The sequence below is a fragment of the Heloderma suspectum genome, chromosome 3 (genome assembly GCF_057233095.1).
Source record: "Heloderma suspectum isolate Gila_16-S chromosome 3, 16-S_ref, whole genome shotgun sequence".
NCBI lineage: Eukaryota > Metazoa > Chordata > Lepidosauria > Squamata > Helodermatidae > Heloderma > Heloderma suspectum.
Genome location: NC_139460.1, coordinates 158,929,725 through 158,954,161, shown reverse-complemented (window position 1 = coordinate 158,954,161; position 24,437 = coordinate 158,929,725). Strand labels below are relative to the sequence as shown.

The following is a 24,437-nucleotide window of genomic DNA, read 5'->3' as shown; positions in this document are numbered from 1 at the left end:
CCACATCAAAGATTTCAGAGTGGTGAACAACAAGATAAAAGCATAGAACACCGTATTAAAACAATTAAAACATCTTAAAAGAAACAGATTCTGAACTTAATAAACTGCAGCTGGTCACTCAAGGAAGGCCTCCTGAAATACCAATGTCTTCAGGAGGTGCTGAAAGCAACACAACATTGGTGCCTGCCTGACCTCCAAAGGCAGAGAGTTCCACAGGAAGGGGGCCACCACATTGAAGGCTCTTTTCCTGGTGGACTCCAGCCGGGCCATGGTTGCTTTCTTCTGGAATGGGAGTTCAGCAAACAAAGCTCATGATATTATGTCCTATATATGTTAAGCCCATTGAAATTTCAAAAATAATGAAATCAATAAAAATGGAGCTTCATTGGGCTAGTTTCTTGATGTGCAAATTCAGTGAAATTCAGAAAGTAAGATAGCAATTGACTGATAGGCAGGTGCTTAAGTTTTGTTAAGCTGACTTCAGAGTTTTGTAGAGCCCACATGGTCCAATCAGTGATTGCTCATCACCTAACTTCTGTCTTACTGTGGCTGGTTTATTGAGTTCACACCTCACAAAATCATTCATGGCATTCCCTGTGTTGAGTTCTCTGATAAACTTCCTGTTCTTCTATTTTTGATGTATGTTTAATAAATGCATTGCTTATTATCTTTTCAAATATGTTCCTATAGTATAATGGCAGCCACAACCCCTTGGAGGAGTTAGAAAACAAGATCCAATAACACACAAAAAGACAGCAAATGATACTTCTAGAGTGATTGACTTTAAAATGCAAACGAAAGGCATCTCAGAGAGATTACTTCAGCTAATCATTTTAGGCTTGCCTTTGAAGAATGTACCTTCATTTAAAATTGAAAATAAATGCTATTTTTTGCTGTTCAGTATTCGTGTCAGCACATTTAGCATATCAGCTACCACAGATAGGATAAAATCAATGAAACCTTCAGAATTTGCGATTTATTAATTTTTTGGTGTTTGCTATCAATATATCTATCCATCTATTAAAATATGCATAATGAACTATGGAATATTCTGCAAATATGACTGCAGTTATACCATCTGTTATGTAGAAGTACTAAGTGATTAAATAGCACTTACTAATGTTTACCTAGGTATGGGTTCACAGTCAAACAATCTAAGATATGAATACACAGCTTTATTTCCTTGGTTCAATTTCTTAAAAATGCACACCCTTTGAGATACTTGCAAGTAATTTACTAATTGTTGTGATGTAACATTCTTGTATTGAAGGTTACTTGCCTGGTTAAGCTAGATTTGTTACCTTTATTGAAAAAGCATTCTTTTTCATATAGATCTGAAAAAGGCTGCAAACACTATAACATAGACACTAAAAATGCATTCAACTTGGCCACAGAGAATGCAATTCCGCATTGTCTCAAATTAATTATTCCTCTTTAATTGCATTATATAAACAGAAATGAACTGCTAATTTAAAGGAAATCTATCAGCGCAAAATGAATTCTCTTTTATAAAAAAAGCCAGATGAACTTGACCTTGTATGAACTTGTTTTGATGTGGCCCAGATGGTAGGCTGCATGCTTGAATAGCGGACTAAAGCAGAGGAAAAACTAATATAGTAAGATCTAGATTTATAGCCTTTTGCAAATTCCTACCTTGTATTGTCCTTTCAGCATCTGTTCTGCCCCCACTGCGGTCAGCTTCTATCTCTGGGGTCAGAGAGTCTAAAAGCACAGAAAGGTAAGGCTGACACATATTTCATTTGAGTCTTCAAGCCCCCTCCCCTTTTACAACCTGTTACTCCAGTCCTGAATTACAATACAATCAACCTTTGCCCTGTTTTTAATGTTGAACAATGACTGGGTGCCAGCACAATAATTTTTCGACGAGTAAGTTTAATGAGAAATAGATGTTTAAGTAGAGTCAAAAACAGAGAGCTGGTATCTCAAAGCTAATAATTTAATACAATTGTTGGGTTTAGATTCCCACCCCCCCACATTAATATAGAAACCAAAACTGTAATTCAGAGGAAAAATCACTTTCATGGAGAGAAACAATGTTGATTTTTCTCCATGGCAGTTAGAGGAGCTAGCGAATACCATCTTTCCAAAAGGACCCTTTTTTCTCACACCACTTGAACCATGCATTAATCATACAAATGCAAAAAGCTGACTTCTTACCATTTAGGACCCTGAGATTATCTGTGGAAGCTGCCTGTTTCAATGTCTGTTCTGCTTGTTCTCGCCGCTTTGTCTCAAATTCAAGTGCTTCCTGTAATTTCCTCTTGGCTTTCTTTTCCTTCTTTAACCTTTTCTGAATTATTGCTGCAGTGGAAAAAAATCTATTCAAGTTCAACCCCAAGACCCTGGCTCTAACACTTTATTTATTTTAGATTCTTAAAAATGTTGCTATGGCAATAATTAATAGAAATACTACATATATGTGCTCACCATTTATTTACATGTAACCTAGTTTAATTTTCATGGTCCAGTCTACAAAAATGGTTATAACAAGTTGTAGCTACCCCCAGACTAGCACATGAGATTTTGCTAATTTTGTATCTCAATAGCTCTACTATTGCAAAAGCAGTTACATTAAACCAACTCTTTGGGATCAGGGTCTATGGAGTGAAAACAGTTTTAATAAACAAGGAAGAAAGATTTTGTTAAAAACTCTTTCACATTATGCACAACAGTTTAGGAATTTCAAAACTCTATATGCTGTCGTCTTATGTGAACCTTTTCCTTGTATGCAAACAAACAAATGCCTGCCATTTTGTTTTCCAAATATACTAGCTCGTCCTCACAGGTTAATATAATGCTCCTTGCTGCTTTCTTGTTTTTTCTCTCCCACTAGGTGGAGTTTGCAATGTGGCTACTCCATCCATGAACAACAGTGCTTAAGCTCAGGTGAGAGCCAGCTTCACTCCAGGAAGCATTACAGTTCACAGTGATTCCATCCTGGATCTGCATAAACTACAGAGGCAAACAAACCTGAGCAATCTTTCAGAAATTGGGCTGTGATGTGTTTGTATTCCTTCCAAGGTACCCACACCTATGAACTTTCCACTTTCAACCTTCATCCTCGACTTTGGGCACGCTCTCATTTGCTGCCTTTCTTGCCCTTGGTTGTTCTCCTTCCAGTAGGTAGAAGAAGAGTGTACATCATACTGACACCTACTGCAAGACAATGCTCATGGTGAAGTCAAACATCAGATAGATGTATGACTGTATAGGAATGGGAATGGAATTTATGAAATGGGGGTTTCTCTTACAGATGTACTGATTCAAATGTCCTTATAGTGGAAAACCCTTTTAAGACCATGTGTATGAAACAAGAATTCAATTGCTACTATGCCAGCAAAAGTAGAGTTCTCTTATCGTGTAAGAACTGGTTTCTTGTTATATTTCAGTTGTGAGTTAGAAGCATCTTGAGCAGCTTTATGGCTTAATGTTTTATTATAACCACACTGTAAACAACTTTAATGAATATAAAGGAAGTACAGGTTGGTTTCTGAATTATGTGTTTCTTGTAGCTTATCTTTTGTAGCAATGACTGCGGATTTCAGAGCTACGGTAAGTAATGTTTGGCTGTGCACCTGCCCACTTAAGAAAGATGATGTTAGTTTTACTACAATCATAGCAGCCTCTACAGTCAAAGCAGTCACTAATTAGAGGATAGAAATGGAAATCAAAGGAAATAAGACAAGTAAACATGTCATGTAGCATAAGTTGTAAGCAGCATAGTGTATATAAGCCCCCATATAAGGTTCCTGTGCTGTTCAAAGCATACGAAGTTTTACTACTGGTTCATTAGCTCACTTGTTCACTTATAATCCTGACACATCAATCATAATCACATTTACCTAGAAGTAAGTTTCATTGATCTATATTATGATGCTAGGATATAAAAAGATTTTAAATCTGTCTTCAAAAATTGGGCATCCTTGTTTTGTTTTAAATCATTATGATAATATTCATAATACTTTTTTGTTTTGTTTTAAATCATTACAATAATATTCATAATACTTATTTTCCCCATAATCAGTATTAATGCTGATATATGGGGAAAAACCCTATTTAATATAGAGTTATGGTCATCCATTAAGAAGTACTGCTATGCAACCTACATTCAGTTTTAAAATCAACTAAGAGCATTGTCTTGACTGTACTAGCTATCAACCCAGTCCAAACACCAGTGGCATGTAGAAAAGCTACCCCTATATCTGCAAAACTCCCTTCTTCTTGGGACATCCTTTTTCAGAATTGGTATGAGACTCGGGCTATGCAATCCAGATGCAACAACAGCGCAGGAACATCTGGGGCTTCCTGACAACCTGGGGCTTCCTAACTGTGCTCTTCCTTTCCCCTCCCCCACAACACATACACTTGTGGTAACACACAAATGGAAGACAGGAAAAGGGCCTGATTATGTCAACATGGGTGTAGGAAGGCCTCCAGGGCTCTCTGAGTGCCTGAGGATAGCATTTGGTGCCTGATAAGGCACCAAAAGTGGTCCAGCTGATTCATAATTAACTCAGGAAAAATAATTTTCAAATGTCCAGTGAACATCTGGGTAATTAATCATAGAATCATAGAATAGTAGGGTTGGAAGGGGCCTATAAGACTGTTGAGTCCAACCGCCTGCTCAATGCAGGAATCTAAGTCAAAGCATCCCTGACAGATGGCTGTCCAGGTTCATCTTCAATGCCTCCAGTGTGGGAGAGCCCATTACCTCCCTAGATCTTTGGTTCCATTGTCATATTGCTCTAACAGTCAGGAAGTTTTTCCTGATGTTCAGCTGGGATCTGGCTTCCTGTAACTTGAGCCCATTATTCCGTGTCCTGCACTCTAGGATGATCAAGAAAAGATTCTGCCCTTCCTCTCTGCGACAGCCTTTCAAGTACTTGAAGAGCGCTATCCTATCTCCCCTCAGTCTTCTCTTCTCAAGGCTAAACCTGCCCAGTTCTTTCAGTCTCTCTTCATAGGGCTTTGTTTCCAGTCCCCTGATCATCTTTGTTGCCCTCCTCTGAACCCTCTCCAGCTTGTCTGCATCCTTCTTAAAGTGTGGTGCCCAGAACGTACAGCACAATCCAATTTCCTAGATACATTACAAATCTTCCCAGAGAGGGCAGTCTGCCCATCATTAGCTTTATGTAGACTACATAGCCCCAGTTGTGGTGTCATGACCCCACACTAACTTTTCTCTCCACCTACCAGGTACTACTACCAAATGTCAGATCCTAAAACACAATAATAAAGTAATGTAAGTATTAATTACTTGGATGTGTCTTTTTAGAAACGGCCAGGGTTTGTAAAAATTGTCTACTGGATCAAAGAATGTTAATATCCATCTTCACAATAAGCTGTTTGAAATGTTCTGAATTCTTTTTGACCTTGCTACTGTGTAGTAACAAGATTGTGGGGAGTACAAGGAAGTTAACAAGATTCAAAACCTATAGAGAAACTGATTCTGCATAGCAGCACAGAAGTGATATAATGTTCTACGTAAGCCCTTTATAAAAATAAAAATATCATAGCTAATTCTTCTTGGGCAAAGAAACCAAGGCTGCAATCCTATATCTACTTACTTAGGATCTTACTTCTGAGTAAACATGCATAGGATTGCACTGTAACGCAGGGTCATATCTTAATGTTTTCAAATATGTTTCCAAAAGTGAGATAATGCACATAGCATGTGCTGAACATGCAAACAATAGGAACTCTATAAATGTTAATTATTTTATAGCATTACAGCCTTATTCAGAAAAACTCACATCAGGCTTAAATTCACCATTTAAAAATATATACGTCCTTAAAGTTACTGTGATATTGAGAAACTAAAGACTGGCTCAGATATGGCCCCAGCTTGTAGGATGTGCATGTGGTAGGGAATTGTAGCATGTCTTGGACTTGTTTGGTTTCCCTCCACCAGGCATAGAACATGAACAACAGCTTATGTGAATAAGTAAAAAAAATAAGGTTTTTGTGAACTGCCCAGAGAGTTTTGGCTATTGGGTGGTATAGAAATGAAATGAATGAATGAATGAACGAACGAACGAACAAATAAATAAATAAATAAATAAGTAAGTAAGTAAGTAGGCACCACTCATACAAGCATTTGTACAACATGAAATGGCAGTCTTATTTGTATGTTTCACAACTGAAGTCATACACATGCCCACTGAAAGTGGAGCTCCATGAGACCATTCTGTCCAGAGTCTAAAATTATGTAGCTGCATCCCTGATCATTACCTCTGTTCTTCTGTTCCACTGCCAACTGTTTTTCAAGAGTTTCCCTCAGTTCTCGTTCTCTGAACAATTCCATTTTGAGCTCTGTCTTTTCCAGTTGGACTTGCTTCTCTTGAGCGCGAGCATTGTCTATGGCAACCTTTAACAGGCCCTGTTTGAAGATAAAAATTAATGGAGTACAGTAACCTTCAGAAATATGGAACAATTGAATCAACGTATGATAGCTATGTAAAATCCTATAGTTACCTGTTATCCGGTCACAGACATGAGCTTGTATATAACAGTCTATAACCAACCGTGCTTTGGGTTTTTTTGTGGAAATAAAACTGACAGAGAGATATTGGGTGAGATCCAGGCAAGGTTAGTTGTACTTAGTTGCCACTGAATTTAATGGGTCTTAAGTTAGTCATGACTAACTTTTCACACTGATTTAAATGGAACATAATGAGACTGACTGTACGTTAAACCTGAAGAAATTTCATTTTTGGTGGCAAGGACACTAAATAGGATGAGGAAGAGATATATAATTAGCAAGCAGATCTGAGCACTGCTCTCCAATGTATACAGGGAACTCTACATAATCAAAACAGTGAAGATTCTTGTGGCATTTTGTGGTAAAAGTTGTATCAAGAGAGAGCAGATAAGTTTTGTCCTATATTAGTTATGCAAAGGTCACCAAATGAGCATAAACCAGGTGCAAGCCAAAACAGAGGCATACATTACCTTACACCCAGAAAGCTCATTATTGCTACACCGCAGTATTATTCTGGGGAGGGCCTAAAAAACATCCTCCTCAGAACTATTTTATGCCATTTTCACGTGTTCAGTATTTAGAATTCTATCCTACTCTCTTTTATATACGTATCGCCTTTGGTTTGCAACGGGGCAGTTTGTATTTATAGTTTATTTTAGCACACCACAGGTAAGTGAGACTCTGTCTACCTCTAGCACAGTGCAGAAATGGAAATGCCACAAATACTGAACTTGGTATACTAGTTCTTCAGATACACTCTGATATCATAATTTCAAACAATGTGGTATCATAACAAAACAAAAAAAGTCCCTTGTGGCAAAATATCAGGAAAATGTTAAAGCTCACAAGCAGACCTCCTTTACATTTTGATGATCCCTTATTGTTGAACAATAAAAACTAGCTGCTATGGCAACTGCCATCTTTACTCAATCAGCAACATTCATGTACATGTTTCTTCTTCATCAGGAACAAACAATTAGTAACAAATGAAAGAGATCATTACATCAAGTGCCCTTTTAGATCACCCCAATTAAAACTTTAGTTTAGCTGTATTTTAATTCTAACATACCAAATTCTAATTTTCTGCTCTGATTGCTCTTGTTGACTTATCTTTGAAAGATGTACTCGCAGTGCAAAGCCTAGAGATTTATTTAGCAAGATGCCAATGTTGGCACCACTTAACGTGTTGATTGGTTGTATTATCAGTAGCAATGGAAAATAAATTACTATTAAACTATTATTGTCCTTGGCTGACAAAACACAATATTTTGCTGTTCTTTAAATATGAAACAATCATGGATAAACATGGAAAATAATGCTAAACTGCAACACTGATGGGTGTAATTTTATGTTAAGCACCTTTGCAAAGTGTGAAGCTGATAAGAGCATGCTACATTTTTATTGGGCTTCGGCACCATATCTTCTTTTCCATCCTATTCCCCTAACATATTTTAAAACACTTCCTTCTAATGTTGCTAATGGTAATGCATTGTCTACTGCTGCTCATTATGTCTGAAAAAATATTAGCATTTTTGGCTCTGAAACCCACTAGGGACTACTTATAACCTATGGAAAATGAACTTTCATTTTTAGAAGTTATATCAAGCACATCAGCAGGGAGGCCAACATAGACAAAATCTTACACTTGGACTCAATGCAAAAGTATTAGTGCTGCCAATGAAAATCCTAATGTGATGTACTTGGGAAGAATAGGTAGTAGCCCATGTTCCATGTAGAAGCATGTGAAGAAGGGCAAATAATGCAACACCCAAGACCCTTCTATGCCTTTGAGCCATCAACAATAATATGAATGTCTGGGCTGTATGGATTTGTGTGAATTCTCCGTAGGATCATCTACAACAGATTTCACAAAACACTTGCATGGCAAGTTTGTCACTGCTACGGGCAATCCTCCTCTGTTTTACTAAATCAATACATTGCCAAACCACTCAAAATGCAGTGCAAACCAGGACTACAACACTGCATGCGGTTAGGCTGCTTAACTTTTATTGACTTCAATAGCATTTAAGCAGCATAATTGTGTACAGGATTACCACCCAGGCTAGTAACATAGGGAAATATTTTTCTATTGAGATAGTCACTTACAATGGAAGTTGTCCAATGATAGTTTAAATGAAGACAGTCAGATTTCTTTTAGGGTAATGAGGCTCTGTCATAATACACTAACCACTCTCTTTTAGGCCACTTTTAATTGACATTCTGATCTCAATCAGGAGAAAGGTAGTGCATATAAAACTTACTGAAATCATTGGGAGACATTAACTGTGACTAAATCATGCCCTATTGACTTCAGCAGGCTAACTATTTTTTTCTATAGAGGATTCTCTGGATCTAACATGCAAATAGTGAGTTTTGACAATTTTCCCATAGTTATTTTAATTATTATTGCTATATGATTCAATTGTTATTAACTTCCATAGTCACAACAAAATTTATGTTATTTTATTGATTTCTACCATGCATCTCTAAAAGCTCTAGGCAGCTTACAAATCCATAAAAACATGACAACAATATCCTAGAACATTGTCCTTTGATCAAAGGGGTTGTTTTGTGGAGAAACTTTTTTTATCTGTGTTTACTTTAAAACCAATCAATCAGCACAGTTGTATTTACAACCTTATGTGATCTTATTAGAGTAAGGACGCAACCCTATGCATGTTTAGACAGAAAAAAGGGCTTACAACTCCCAGCATGCCCCAACCAGCCATGCTAGCTCCTAGCTGGGGCATGCTGGGAGTTGTGGGCCTTTTTTCTGCCTAAACATTCATAGGATTGCGCTTTAACTTTCCTGTAATGCATGTAGGGACAGGGTGTTATAAAAGGTTGGATTGTTTGCTATTGCCAGTGATAGCAAGTTTTGCTCCATGAACGTGAAAGACATAAACAGTATAAACATTAGTATCTTACTAGTGTACTAAGATCAAGGGTTTATACTATAACTTTGGTAAACATTATACCACTGGTAGACTTGATTTGTCTAACAAAAATAACATTTTATTTTAGCCTTATATTTCTTTTTTCCACAGTAGGAAATGTAATATGTGATAATATGATTATAAGAAGGGTTGGGAAAGTTGCAATTGAGCACTTGCCTTAAAGAAACAGCAATTGCCGGGGAGGAAGAGGCATGTAGTAAATTAATGTAGCACTGAAAGCAAGCTGCCCTAGGCTGGAAAGAGCAATTGTTCTAGCTATATGTAGTTCCCTGTCATCAGGGGAAAGAGACCAGGAAACCCAGCAGAAATAGTGATGCAATGTCATTTACAGGCTGGGATGCCTATTTTTTGTCAGCTCAGCAACAGCGGCACAACGCTCTCTCCAGCCCCATAAGGGGTTCTCAATATTTGTCCATCATTTCCATAGCCGATTAAGTTAGCTGGATCCTTTTGGCAAGTCACGACAACCCTATTCAGATGTTATTTACTCCATGCAATTAACATTGTGTGGTGAGAGGAGGGTGGGCAACACATGCTGGCCCTACCCCTGCATTCCCTGCCAGACTCCATCCCACACTGTCCAGATGCTGGAAACAATTTCCAGAAGGGTAGCTGTGTTAGTCTGTTGCAACAACAACAACAACAAACAAGACTTGTCCTACTGGGAACATGTCTGCAGAGAGTTAGTCTAACAAAAATGTGTCGGCTCTCCCTATATGCGGGAACCCTGATAGTACAAGGTTGAATCTCATGAAATAAACCTACATTTGTCTGGCAAGCTTCCCCTTGGCAGATACATTCCTAATGCCTGTAGGGACAGGACAGGCAGCGGATGCAACTGCAGGGCCAGCACACGCAGCCCTACTCTCTTTCCAAATGATGTTAATTGTGAGGAATAAATAAACCTGAATAGGGCTTATCTCTTAGCCTAATCTACTTCACTGAGGAGTTGTGAAGATAAATGGGATAATTCCCATAAACACAACCCTAAAAGGCAAAAAGGTTAATTTATTGCCATAAAATTAGATCATTCCTTAATCAAAATACAAGCAGTTTCATTTTTACAATTAATGCTGCTCACTGGTAGGCCCACCTTTTTAAATATTAAGAGATCCTAATGACAATATTGTGTCGACTGTCTTTCAGTGCAGCTCATGGACATGGAGGGATGTCATGGGAGTCCAGCTGGGGCTTCAGCTTAGCGATTTCTTGAAGGCTTGGCCCCCCAGACACCAGTAGGTGGATCCCCATACTTGCCCGACTCAGCATACATCGAGTCGGGCAAGCACAGGGATCCCCGCTTGTCTGTGAGCCACCATTTTGCATAAAAATGGCAGCTCCGCTATTTACGGAAATCATCATTTGCATAAAATGGCACCTGTAAATAGCTCCATTTCAGTTAAATTACAGGCGTAAATGGTCTAATTAGATCATTTACGCCTGTAATTTTGCATAAATGAACCTACTTACAGCCACCATTTTACCCAAATGGTGATTTCTGTAAAGAGTGGAGCTGCCATTTTATGCAAAGTGACAGCTGGCGGGATGGGGGAACACCATTTGCTGTTCACCTGTGGACCATCCAGCAGCTCAGGTGGCCAGCAGGGGTCCAACGAGCAGCAAGCAAGGTGGGTTCCGTTGAATTTGCCCATCCCTCTGTACGTGTAAATCCAACACCACATAGTATTGGATGAAGTTGATTATCTGGATCCATTCCAAACCAGGTTCAGGCCTGGCTTTGGGATGGAAACAGCCTTGTTTGTCCCAGTACATGACTTATGCTGAGGAATGGACAAGGGGAGTACATTCCCATTGGTTCTTGACCTCCCAGTGGCTTTTGATGCCATCCAATGGTATCTTTCTAGAATGTTTGTCTGGGTTGGGTATAGGAGGCACTGTGTCTTTTTTCCTGGATGAAGGTCTCAGAAGGTCGTGCTGGGGGGCTTCTGCTCCACCCCATGGCCACTGGCAAGGTTCCATCTTGTCCCCTATGCTTTTGAACATCTACCTGAAACCACTGTAGGAAGTCGTTTGGAGGTTTGAGCTGAACTACCATCAAAATGTGGATGACACTCAGCTCTATTTCTTGTTTCCATCGAATGATCCAAGGGAAGCTCCTGAATGCCTGAACCAGGGTCTGGAGGATGGATGAAGGCAAACAAGCTGAGGCAATCTAGGCAAGATGGATGAACTGTGGGCAGGGAAACCAACCAATCTGGACAGAGGAATACATTTGGTCTTAGATGAGGGTTGTGCCCCCCTGAAGGACCAAGTGTGTAGTTTGGGTATAATCCTGGACTTGGCACTAACTGGGGATGCTCAGGTAGTAGTGGTGGCTAGGAGTACTTTTGACCAGCTTAGGCTGGTACACCAGTTGCAACCCTTTCTGGAGAGGAAGGATCTTGGTCATCCATGCGCTTGTGACACTCAGGCTAGACTACTGTAATGTGCTCTATGTGAGGCTGCCTTTAAAGACACTTTGGAAACTTCAGCTGGTGCAGAATGCATTCACCCAGATATGGGTGGGGACTCGTGGTCAGCTCGTGACACCAATAGTGCGCCAGCTGCACTGGCTGCCAGTGCATTTCCGAGCCCAATGTTAAAGCCTTAAATAGTATAGGCCCAAGTTACTGGAAGGACTGCCTTCTCCCATACCAGTCGGCCTGCACTCTGAGGTCATAAGCAGAGGCTTTCTCACCTGCCTGCACCCAAGGGTGGTTAGACTTTTGAGTACAAGGGAGATGGCCTCTTCAGTGGTGGCCCTGAACCTCTGGAATCAGCTTCCATCAGGGGTCCATCAGGCCCCTTCTTTGCTAGGCTTTGGGAAGGCTCTGGAGACCCACATGTTTTCACTGGCCTTTTCATAATCAGCAGGCTGCAGGTTTTATGGGTGTTACCTGTTTCATTGGTGTTATCTGTTTTTAGTGTTTTTATTATATTTTATTGGATATTTATTTGTTGCTTTCCTATTTGAAAAATTGGGGGACTTATTTGGGTCCTTTAGCTTCTTTTGGTTCCCTGTGTTTAAGTTTACATTTCTGGTTGCCAGATTTGTATTTATAGTCAGATATTTCAGTATGCTGTGTGGGCATGTGTGAACTAGACACGTACTCACATATATTTTGGGCCTGTCAATCCTACCAGCAGTACTGGCTCCCGCTGTCCCTGGTTGTTAAGGTACTTTGTCGCTCCCACCACTTATCCCTCCCTCCTGCCTGGGCACAGGGAACTCTGGGGCTGGCAGTTCTTTAGAGAGCATGTCACATCGCTAAATGCAAATATCTCTGTCAAACTACAAGTCATAGTTCAACTGCACAAGCAGCACACTCTCTCCGTTCTAGGGAAGGGACTGTACTAGCAATTCACTGTTTAGAATGTTGCCTGTTACGTTCTAACACTGCTTCTAACTGAAAACCCTGAAGACTCATATATCGTCTTCATTTGCTGCTTAAAAATCATTTGCTGCTGTGTACGTTTAAATGTAATTGTATGTTGACATTTTATAATAATATAGGCCACCTTGTGAGGGTAATGCACCCTGAAAGGCAGGTTAAAAATTAATAATAATTAATTAATAACTGGCAGCAGCATGTCTCACAAAATCTGGACAATAGGTACACAGAAACAAGGAAATAAGTTTCCATAGGAATTCTCAAGCATGATCTACAATTTAGCCTCAGGGTTTTTTTCTGTATGGTATTTGGCCTGGGCTGGGTCCCTCTGAAGTATACCCTTCCACCCCCATACATAGGGCCTGCTTTCTTTGGAAGTCCTTCCAACCTGTTCAGGGTTGCTTCTGATTGTATCCACATGTACCTGTCTGTCATCTGAGGCCCTTCTTCAGGTGTCCCAGCAATCTAAGATGTATCAGGTGGCTACCGGGGAAAAGGTTTTCACAGTGCCGGTTCCTAAGTGGAACCTCTCTCCAAGGAGGCTTGCCAACCCTAAAGCAACTCAGTCAGGCAATGTCCTTCATCCCCTCCTACCCACCGGGGTTTAATCCCATCTGCTTTATCTACACTGATCACTCTTACATTATTTTGAAATCTGTTTTATCTCTGCTGATTGCTTTTATCTCTTTTAAATTGTGTTTTTAATGTGCTTGTTTTCATTGTCTTTATTTTATTATTTTATTTTGCCTGCCTGTAGACTAGGATCTTCCTCACATTCTCACAGACCCTCCTCTAGGTACGCTCACCATTTGAAATGAGTCAAGGGAGAGGGCCATTTGGCTGTGGCCCCTCACTTGTGGAACATTCTTCCCAGAGTGATTCACCCGGTTATGCTAATGCATTTTAGCCACCAGATCATTTTTCCCAGTAGGCTTTGAACCACTGCTGCATTCCCCCTGCCTTTTTTTTTTTTTTTTTTACTGTGATTGTTTTTAACACTACTTTCAACTGTTTTTATTGTGGTTTTATTAGTTATTGTAAATTGCCCTGGACATCTTGAATGGAATGGTGGGATACAAATGCTTTAAATAAACAAACAAACAACATCACTTTGATTCTTTGTAAGCTTCCCAGGAAACAATTGAAAGACAGAGTATTCATTTGTAAAACAAATAAATGACTTCTTTTATATTTTCCTATGTCAACGTTATGAAAAAAATATATTCTTGATTTAAAGTGGTCTAGCAAATGCTTTACATAACATATTTCTGCTTGGAGATTGCCTATTTGCAATCATAGTAGCAAGTATTTTGAACTCTCTGTTCTCTCTTTGTTTTAAGTGATCAGTAATTCAAAATCACTTGATACTCTGATTGTTTCATTGCCAGACTCACACATGGCTATTTTGTATACCCAGAATCATAACTACATAGGTTGATAGATCTACATGACTACTTGTAACTTTCTCCTCTCATTAGCGTTCTGGTGAAGATAATATGATTCTCATAAATGTTAGCAGAAGGCAGATAAAAAGGGTGGTGCATACCATTGGAATTAAATTGCAGCATTTGTTTGATCTAATGCTTGCAAATTATTTTGCAATATTCATATCTTATTGCAGTACAGGAATCTCCCAAGTGCAAATGCAATCATTGCTTTGTTTTTATACATGACTTCATTTTGCAGACTTCTTCTAAATTCTAGAACTAGTAGTATCCATTTTGTTCATAAAACAAATATACCTGTATTTTAAAGCATATCTTTAAACTATCAACAGTAGAGTTGTATCCTTTTATTTCTCAGGTTCTTTTATTCCTCAGGTTCAGGTAAATCATCTTATTTATTAATTAAAATGTGTTGTTATATCATCCAAAGTCTCAGGATGTATAAAATTAGGTTAAAAATAGAGTTGCCAACTATTTTTGTTTGACTAATTATATGCCCTTAAACAATGAGTCAATTTCTAAAATACATTTGTGAATAATTACAAAAAAGGTAGCATTTTGAGCTATCAAATGAAGTGTAAAATAATGTACAGCTTAATAATAATAATTTATATTGCTCAGTGGTAGTATAAAATAGAGAGCCAGTGTGGTGTAGTGGTTAGAGTGTTGGACTGGGAGTCAGGAAATCTGAGTTCTAGTCCCCACTTGGCCATGGAAGCTTACTGGGTGACTTTGGGCCAGTCACAGACTCTCAGCCCAGCCTACCTCACCGTTGTTGTTGTGAGGGTAAAATGGCAAGGAGGAGGAGGATTATGTACGCCACCTTGGATTCCTTAAAAAGGAAAAAAGGTGGGATATAAATGTAATCAGTCAATCAATTTCTTTATTTTCATTTTCATTTCCTATTACAATAACAAACCAAAACTGAGACCTCGTCCTTGCTGATAGGGTAAATCAGTGATAGGATTATACCTGCTATTTGGATTGAAATGGTAGCTGCCATTTATTCCCTAGAAGTTCCTGTCAGAGCAACACTACATCATCATGTAGCATTGTTATGGGGATTTGGTGTGAAAAAAGGGCAGCCCCCAACCAGTGATCCCTATGGATCCTCTCTTGGTGGAAGAAATTAACTTCATCTACCCCCACAAATCTCCCCTGAAAAATGGCTGAAATGCCCCAATTTTGCCACCCACAAATGTGGTGGCAAAATGGGGAGCACATTTCAGGGGAGCCCTATGTATACTACTTCAGACTGCAGGTGAGGGTTCACATGATAGAATTCTTGTTGATTTTGAACAAGAATTGGCTCATTCCCAATCCACCATATCATGATTTGGATGACGGTCTAACCGCACAATCCTTGCATGTCTACACAAAATAACTCCCCTTGAGTTCAACTGGGGTTACTCTCTGATAAGTGTGTATAGGATTGCAGCTTAAACATATCCAGGGGCTTGGCACCCATATCAAACTCAATTAACACTATTAGTTGTACTTAAACTTCTTTTAATTAGTTCTTGCTACAAATTATATGGCAAACAGGACAGGAGCAGAGTCCACAAGAGGCTCTCAAAGGAGCAGCAGAATTCTATCACATTTTCCACAGCTCTAAAATGACAGCTCTGAGAAAAAGAGCTATTAGTGGTGCAGAATCACTACTGACACTGTTGTACTAGAATCTGATTCTGAATTCTAACTGAACTGGATTCTGTTCCAACTGTATAACGCAAGTCATAGCACTGCACAAACAAAAAATCCAGTAACATTTAGCACTAGGTGTAATAAGAATGGAGAGAGGATCTGACCATCAGAAAGATTAAAAACCATAGTAGTCACACTCTGCAGTGCAATCCTATACATGTCTATTCAGAACTACATCCCACTGTGTTCAATGGGACTTATGCAGGTAAGTGCATATAGAATTACAGCTTTACAGAGCAATCCCATATGTGTCTACTCAGAAGTAAGGCCCACTGAGTTTAATGGGACTTACTCCCAGGTAAATGTGCATAAGATTGCAGCATTATGGCATAATCCTAAATGTGGTCAGGGAGAAATGGTCAATCTAACACCTAATCTCAAACCCAGCTGGCTTGTGCTGGCCAGGGCAGAAGGCATGGAAGGGGCAGTTTTGCCAGGCTTTTCAGCCCAGCAGATGATCTTCTAAAATTTCTCCCCCATTAGAAGCAATGGCAGTGGGGGTGGGAATTAGATATGCCAGCTCCAGGCTGGTATAGCGAGGGGTCCAATTCCGGCCCAATCTCCTCCTGAGGGAATGGAGTGACTTTAGATCCGCTGGATACAAAGCTGGTCTGACTTGCCCCTTACACTGCCCAATGGAACACTCCATTTATGGGCCTAAGGATGCAATCCTATGGCTGCTAGACAGCATTTAGACAGCCATAGGATTGTTTGGTTTCCAGGAACTGATCTCGGAGCCCTCACTCCAAGGTCATTTCCCGGGAAACCACCTCTCTGCCCCCTCCCCCGCCACCTCATAGGTGGTGTGGATCATCCCTGGGTTCCACGCTCAGATGAGCAGCATGGAGTGGGGCAAAAGAGGGCATTCCCAGGGCAAGGAATGCGGAAGTGCCAGTACGACACTTCCTATGTGTCATCCAGCCTCCCTGCCCCAAAGTCTCACAGCCAGACAGCCGAAATCAGCCACCTAGCCGCAAATGCAGGGTGCCAGAGTGCGGAGGAGAAGACCCCCTCTGTGCTCAGTCCACCCTGCATTGGATAGATGGTCACCTCCGAGTTCGGAGGCAGCCGCCTATCCCGATAGGATTGTACCCTTATACTTACTATTGCTGTCAGGAATCCCACCAATGATAGCTTTCTGCCCACAGAGCTTTCTGTGAGCAGAACTGGGCACCTGCAGGAGGGTGCCTCTGCCCCATCCCACCCCAGCTGCTTTTGGTTTGGTCCTCCACCCTGATGTTTTGTATTTGCTTAAGTTGGTTAATAAAATAAAATTGTATGTTTTAATTGTATGCATGTCTAAATAAATTATCAGATGAAAATGGCAAATATCCATGCTTTAAAAAATTCTATCTGAAATTATGTATTACTTTTGTATACCTCTCTGATCTGAATTACTATACTAATGCAAATTTATGAATATAATAACACTGCTGGTTTTCATGAACAGACTATAATTATACTTGTTATGGTTCCTGATTATATTAATTCTCTGTATGTACCCCTGTCTACCTGTATAAATGAGGTCCTGATGTGTTGTAACACTTCAACAGATTGGACAAAGCTTGGAAGCTCTCCACTAAATGCAATGAAGCTACTCAAAAGAGTAAAGAAGGAATTATTACTAACCTTTTTTTTTCTTTTTTTTTGCAACATCTCTGTTAATCTAATGACTGTTAATTTTCTTCGATTATTTGTACTGGAAGGCTTTTAAGAAGAGGAACTAAGTGAAAGATTCCATTTGGATGTTTATTTGTACAAGGCACAGCTGGGGAGAGTGTGAGATAGCTCTATTTTTTCTGCACGGCTGTTGGTGCATGCGACACAGAGCCATGTGGTGGCAAAAATTCCATCTGCCATACATATGATCAGTATACAAAAGGGCAATCCCTCCTTCTCTTCTCTACCTAATCTCCACTATGCTAGCGTGCCCTATAATATGCTAGTCAAAACCTTGAATAGCATTCAAGTCAGACATACAACAGACAAGCTGATTGCTACATAGGAAATCTGCAGAAAATTTGGTAATGCCCTCTGAAGTCTAGTCTTTGAAGATAGTGCTGAAATGAGCTTATTTGTAACAGAAATGCTTTTTTAAAAAATTAATGTCTTTTATATTAAGGAATATATTCCTGTACATTAAGATGTCATTTCCACCTTGGCATTAATGCAGTTTAAAATAACTATTTATTACAGCAGGTTTTTTCTATTTAGCACTATCAGATCACTATAAATCATTATTGTGTAATAGAAAGAACATCTGAGACAAAATATTGGCACTACTTTCATCTAACTCAGTATCAGCTCAGCATTATAAGCCATATTTTATGTACTGCATTTAGATGGCTTAATAAACTCATTTGATTACTGTGGTGCCTTTAATACTTCAAATTACTGAAAGAATTTCCCACAGTCTTATGAACTAGTTAAAGCTCAATTGATTGTATTAACGTCAACAATTCAGTGACTGGTTTATCTGTGTTGTTTTACACTGATGTACAAGGGAGGCCTACCTGGATGTTAGTCAGAAGGGTTTCTATGGAGGACAATCCATCAGGAAATAGAAAAGGAGATGGAAAACCCGGAGGTAGTGGCTGCCCATGCCCAGTTAGCGAAAGTTTGTCAAGGCTGTCTCTTGCGGTTGGTGTGGAGAGCGGGGTCTCATCTGTATGTGATTGAAACAAAAATATAGAACAAGTTACGCTTGTCTGTTTTTATTAGACCTCAGTAATGGCTTCCCTAGTGGTTTCCAGAACATTTATTGCAAATTGGTTCCTGCTATCAGGAGAAAATGCTTTCTGCTGAATTTTCTTTAATGAAAAAGCTGTGGAGATACAACAAGATAACATTAATGAGTAACTTTATAAGCCTTTTAAATGCAGTCTCTAATGAGACTGAGTTTACAGTGCCATAGAATCTTTTTAAAACAAATATTATCTCACATATACTTGTGATAATATATTTAGACTGACTTTATGGGTACCTTCCCAATTATCTAATTTTAGTGTGTGCACTGTTTGGATTGACAAAAGAACATTTCCTAGTATGATACATATTTTATATTGCTGGGGGTATGCTTTATGTGAAAATGATTTTCAATTAGTTAACCCATAATAAACCATATCCTTGATCCAGGAAGATCCATGCAAAACATACTTCCATGTGCAAATAAATGACTCCTCTAGTGATGCAAGGGGGAAGGAAGTCCCACATCCAGCATTGGGAACAAACAGCCAGTGTTCCTGCAATGCATGCACATTGCTGAACAGATCAGTGGTAGTATCCGCTCCAACTCCAACAACCATTTTGGTGGGGCATGGGAGAAGATTCATTCCAGGTATTCCTTTTCTGCCTGACAATGACATACTTCTGTTTCTCCAGTGGGGCCTCATGCACAGGAACATACATGCTGCTGCTACTATAACATGACAATCTCGTTTCAACAAGCTTGCCCAGAAAGGTGATTAAATAATGGTGTAAGCCTACTGTCAAACTCATAATGTCTGCAATCCAAATTTGATTGGAAGAAGAGCTGTTACTTATATAGTCATCTTTCAAAACAGACTTACTTTTGCCACAGGTGTTTGTGGGCATCAGAATCTATTTTCATGACATCACAATAAAATGAAGCTTCTAGAATGTTTGCATTAACTGTAAATCCAGGGTAAATCCAATGTCCAGTAAATTCAGTGAAAGACAACACTGAATAATTATACTTTGCATATAAATGTGACTTTAGAACATTCCAAGTGTTTCACATACATTACCTGAATAATCTTTACAACAACTCTGTAAAAGTATCATTAATCCCATACTGCAGATGGAGTTGGAGGGAGCTGCTGATGTTGAGATAGAGTCATTTACTAAGGCCCCTAAGAGCGCAATCCTATGCCTGTTTAGACAGAAAAAAAGGACTACAATTTCAAGAATTCCCCAGCCAGCATGGGAGTTTTAGGACTTTTTTCTGTCTAAAGAGGCATAGGTTTGCACCCTACGCGAATTTTTGGTGCAGTGAGACTGGGCTTTCTGGTTTATGGTTTTTAGCCACTATACTGCAACAGTTCTTGACATTTTCATGATGTCACTATTTGATAGAATTTTTTTTTATTTACATGAGTAGGCTGCCCAATAACCAGATTGTGGTGCAGATTCTTGATTTGTTAGTTATAAGGCCAAAATTGTTTCACCAGTGGTTAATTTACAGAACTGTACACATCTACTGTTCCCTACAAATATATTAAAGGTAAAGGTGTCCCCAACCAGTCATGTCCGACTCTAGGGTGCGGTGCTCATCCCCCTTTCTAAGCCGAAGAGCCAGCGCTGTCCGAAGACGCTTCCGTGGTCATGTGGCCGGCATGACTGAACACCGAGGTGCACGGAACGCTGTTACCTTTCCCGCCGAGGCGGTACCTATTTATCTACTTGCAATTTCTTGCTTTCGAACTGCTAAAGAGTTTATACACAGGACAAAGCAATATAGTTCTCAAACTTATACAATGCACACACCTGTCTACTAGGAGATCAAGCCAAAGTTTCGCACATATGGTGTCTTACTTTTTAAGAGTGCACTTAACTCTTCTATATAAATGAGTGGGACTTGCTTGTGCTGGAAGGAGCAATCCTATGGCTCCTAGACATTGTCTGAGGATTCTGGGGATTCCCCCCCCTCCCCGAGGTGGCAGACAGGGCTCCAACCTTGGAAGGGGAGCCGGAGATTCTCCCCCTCCCCCACCTCTTCATAGTTGGTGTGAAAAGAACCACACTGGCTTGCCTCCAAGGTTGGAAAACCAACATCGGAGATGGGGGAAAGGTGGCGTTTCAGTAGGTGGGAAGGGGAGGAGACCAGAGAGGCCAGCATATGAGCTATCCTGAGCCTCTTCCAGCCTCCTTCCTTCCCCTTCTGATGTGCTGTCCTGCCACTGGACCGAAGCCTCATCTTGAGACAGCGAGGGAGAAAGTCTGCTGGTTGGTGGCTAGTGTCCTAGAAAGATTAGAAGAAAGCTCGGGAGAAAATGTATAGTCAAGCCCTGAATATTAAGCTATTCCTTCTCTGTTGGATAACCATACATAGCTGGTGAAGATCAGGAGTAGGGAGGAAGTGGCTGTGTTATCCCAGGAGGCTGCCCTAAGATCTTGCCAGAAGAAGATTACACAAGCAGGCAGTTAAAAACCAAATAAACTGTCCAAGCAGCCAGAAATACAACTGGAGGAGCTTTGGGAGTCAGAGGAAGACTGTACCCAAGAGCTCAACTTGCTTGTGAGTGTATCTGGCTGGGGTGGAGGTTTAGAGAATTTGGCCTGGGGTAAAAGAAGGCATTAAGAAGTTTGTATTAACAATGGTGTCTCTTGAGTCTTTAAGTAGTGTCATCAACCATTCTTTTGAAAACCCCGAAGTAAATATTAGTATTTCCTTACATACAAAATATCCCTATAATAAATTAACTTGTCTAAAAGTTAATCTTGTCACTTGTGTTGGTGCCCATCTCACACCTAAGCCTCTTATACCAAGCTATAGGAGGTTTTAAAGGTTTCTAACGGAACTGGTGGTAGCAGAAAAGGGCCAGCTTGTGGGGCTCTTGAGTTATACTGGCAAAGAGTTCCTTAGGCCCTGAAATCTAAGCATTTGCTAAAAATAAGAAACCCCATAGGTGGGATTGCCCAGTGAAGGAGCAGTTTCCCTATAGCCGATGGCAGTATTGGAGAGAAAAAAAAACATATAGCCCAACTTACACTGCCTACCAGCTCAAGGGGAGCAGGAAAACGGAGCAGCCCTTGGGCTCCAGAGAACAATGTGCAGGGGTGAAATGCACAGATCAGGCAACCCCTGGAGCCAGGTAAGTGTCACCTGGATGGAGAGTAAATGGGAGGTTTATGTACACTCCCTAAGTTAGGGACTGCATTTAAGAGTTAGGCAACAAGTTCCTTAATGGAGATCCTTGATATTAGTTAATGAAGTTGTGGGCATTAAGCCTTTATTTTTGTCTGTTTCTTCATTCCAGAGGTATGCGGGCAATGCTCTCTTACATTCTTTCCCTCTGCAAGAATCACTTAAACTCTCCTAAAATGGTGCTGAATTTCATTCATTCCACAGTGCCTAAATACGTTTTTTATTGTTAAAAAATAGCAACACTGAACCAGCGTGTAGGAATAAGAGACTTGAACTCAAGCTGAACTTATTTTAATGAATGTTTAATTTAAGGGGAACAAAATATCTGACATAAAGTGACTTTGTTTTCTCGATGTCCCGTGTGAAATAAACTTGGAGTGTGAATGTGTTTGAAGCAAAACAAGTGTACATATCATACACAGGAAGAGTGGATATTTGTGGATGTGAGATAAGCTATGGCTGAGGGAATCTTGAAAAAATGTTATGTTTTTAAAAGGAAAAACATACATTGTAAATACCAGCCAATTAAAACACAACCTCAGATCACAGTAGCAGAATTATACAAGTCCTGCCATTGAAAGTATCTTAAAAATATTTCCAAGAATGTTATATAACAATGCTGTGGTGTAACGTTGCTTCTAGAAAATCATTAACAGTATGTTAGGGTGGTTGTATACTCTTTGTTAGGGTGGTTGTATAGGGTGGTTGTATACTCTTTTGCACAAGGCCTAACACTTTTTGGATAAATCTACCCAAAAGAGGCAATACATTCTTTGTTATGAACAATATCTTTGCACAGGAGGGTTACTGAAGAAGTGGGTAAATGGGTATATTTAAATAATATGTTGGAAGCCAATTAGCATTTTAAATTTCAACTATATGCAACAATGAATTGACTATTCATGGGGCAAAGCAGAGAAGAACAGTCTGAACTGGGGGCACCACACAACAGAAAATGTTTGCAGCTAAGTACAATAGAGAAAGAAAATAGCTGCATGGATTGCTCTTTATTCTCAATGCATTTTGATATGTAGAGCTGGACTGGAGATATGCTAGCATAAGAAATCCTGGCACTGTCAATATTCTGTGATTCATTCACTCAATTTTTGAGTTGCCCTATAGCCAAAGCTCTCAAGGTGATGTACATAAATACAAAATGAAACACAATAAAATAAAGTACAATTAAATTTTTTTTAAAAAACCTAAGTCAGCCACAAAGACAATATAAGATAACGGAGACTAAAATATAAAAAACAATACTAAAAAGCTAAAAAATATCTATGGAGATGAAAAATGTTCTAAGACACAATGTTAAGATAAATCTGGGAAGGAGAGTACACAGCAAGTTAAATGGCCTACTGCAGAAGAGCTAGCAGAAGGAAAGATATTGTGCAACACCATATGCTAGCATACATCTTGAGTCATGCAAGACACTGTGCAATGCCTTCCCAAAAAAGAAGCACACCTCTGCATTTCTGCTCTTTTCTCTCACAAAAACCTTGTGCTACATCAGAAAAGGAACTCCTGCCTGTAAAAGTTGGCTCTTTCCACTCATAGAGCCAACCCATAATATCTGTCAAGGGAAAAAATCTCATATTTTCCTAAAAAATTTGGTTGCAATCCTTTAATCCTATGAAACACTTCAAAATAGTTTCTTATCATGCCTTGGAATTTGGAGTTAGGTGCCATCAAGCATGATTGGATTAATCATTAGGCTAAGGGGGCCATGGCTCCCAGCCTACCATCTGAAGGGACTCACTAGTTAGCCCAGATCACCAGCCTCAAATAAAAAAAGAGCCTTGTAGAACCTGATATATGAGACAAAATGTCCACTATTTTGTTCAATCATTTTGTGAGAAATCAGCCTGCTATCACCTTTAGCTGTGTTTAGCCAATGAGTGTGATTGACATTTAGCCATAGAGAAAAGTGTAAGAGTGACCACTTGGCTACAGAAGAGCCTTTCCACATTCATTCTGAATCAATTTTTAAAGTCTACTTTTGTGGTGATTACTGCCCATGGAAAACAACTGAGAAATCCAGAACGTTAGCGTAGCTGCAATTGGGTAGTAGCATATCCAGCCCAAAACAGGTAGCAGGAATGACAGGAATTTATGTTCTTTCTAGCTCAGGTCTTATTTCATGTAAAAAAATGAATTTTTCAAATTGTTTGTAAACATTTTTTAAAAATCACCCTTCCAATGCAAATAAGGTCCCCCGTTATACCCATGTTTGTCTATGTGCGGGACTCTGGCTGAGTAAAGGTTATGTCAGCTGTGCGAAGTAGTCTATTGTTGTTATACCCATATTACTGGGAAAGAAAGGAGTGCATGACACTACTGCAGTGTAGTCCAGTGTTGTTATTCTAGTCTGCTGGTGGGTTGCTTTTTTAAAAGGGAAATCCAGCTGTGTGTGTGGCCGGGGGGACCGTGAAGTTCAGGAGTAGGAGAATGTTTGTATAACATTTAGTAACAGTACAGTCTGTGACATAAGAACTCAGAGAAGTACATCCCATTGAACTAAACGAGTTTAATTCCAGGTAATAGGTACAG

At 39.7% G+C, this 24,437-nt stretch overlaps 1 protein-coding gene across 3 annotated transcripts in view; it reads right to left on the bottom strand.

Moving 5' to 3' along the window:
- DACH1 (dachshund family transcription factor 1) overlaps positions 1–24,437 on the bottom strand; it is a 525,454-nt gene that overhangs the window by 59,514 nt on the left and 441,503 nt on the right. For all 3 annotated transcript variants that reach the window (XM_084844858.1, XM_084844859.1, XM_084844857.1), the window contains 4 exons: positions 18,514–18,665; positions 6,253–6,400; positions 2,179–2,322; positions 1,654–1,722 (listed from right to left, as the gene is read on the bottom strand). In XM_084844858.1, coding sequence (XP_084700984.1) covers positions 1,654–1,722; positions 2,179–2,322; positions 6,253–6,400; positions 18,514–18,665 — 513 coding nt within the window. The remainder of the gene's footprint in view (positions 1–1,653; positions 1,723–2,178; positions 2,323–6,252; positions 6,401–18,513; positions 18,666–24,437) is intronic.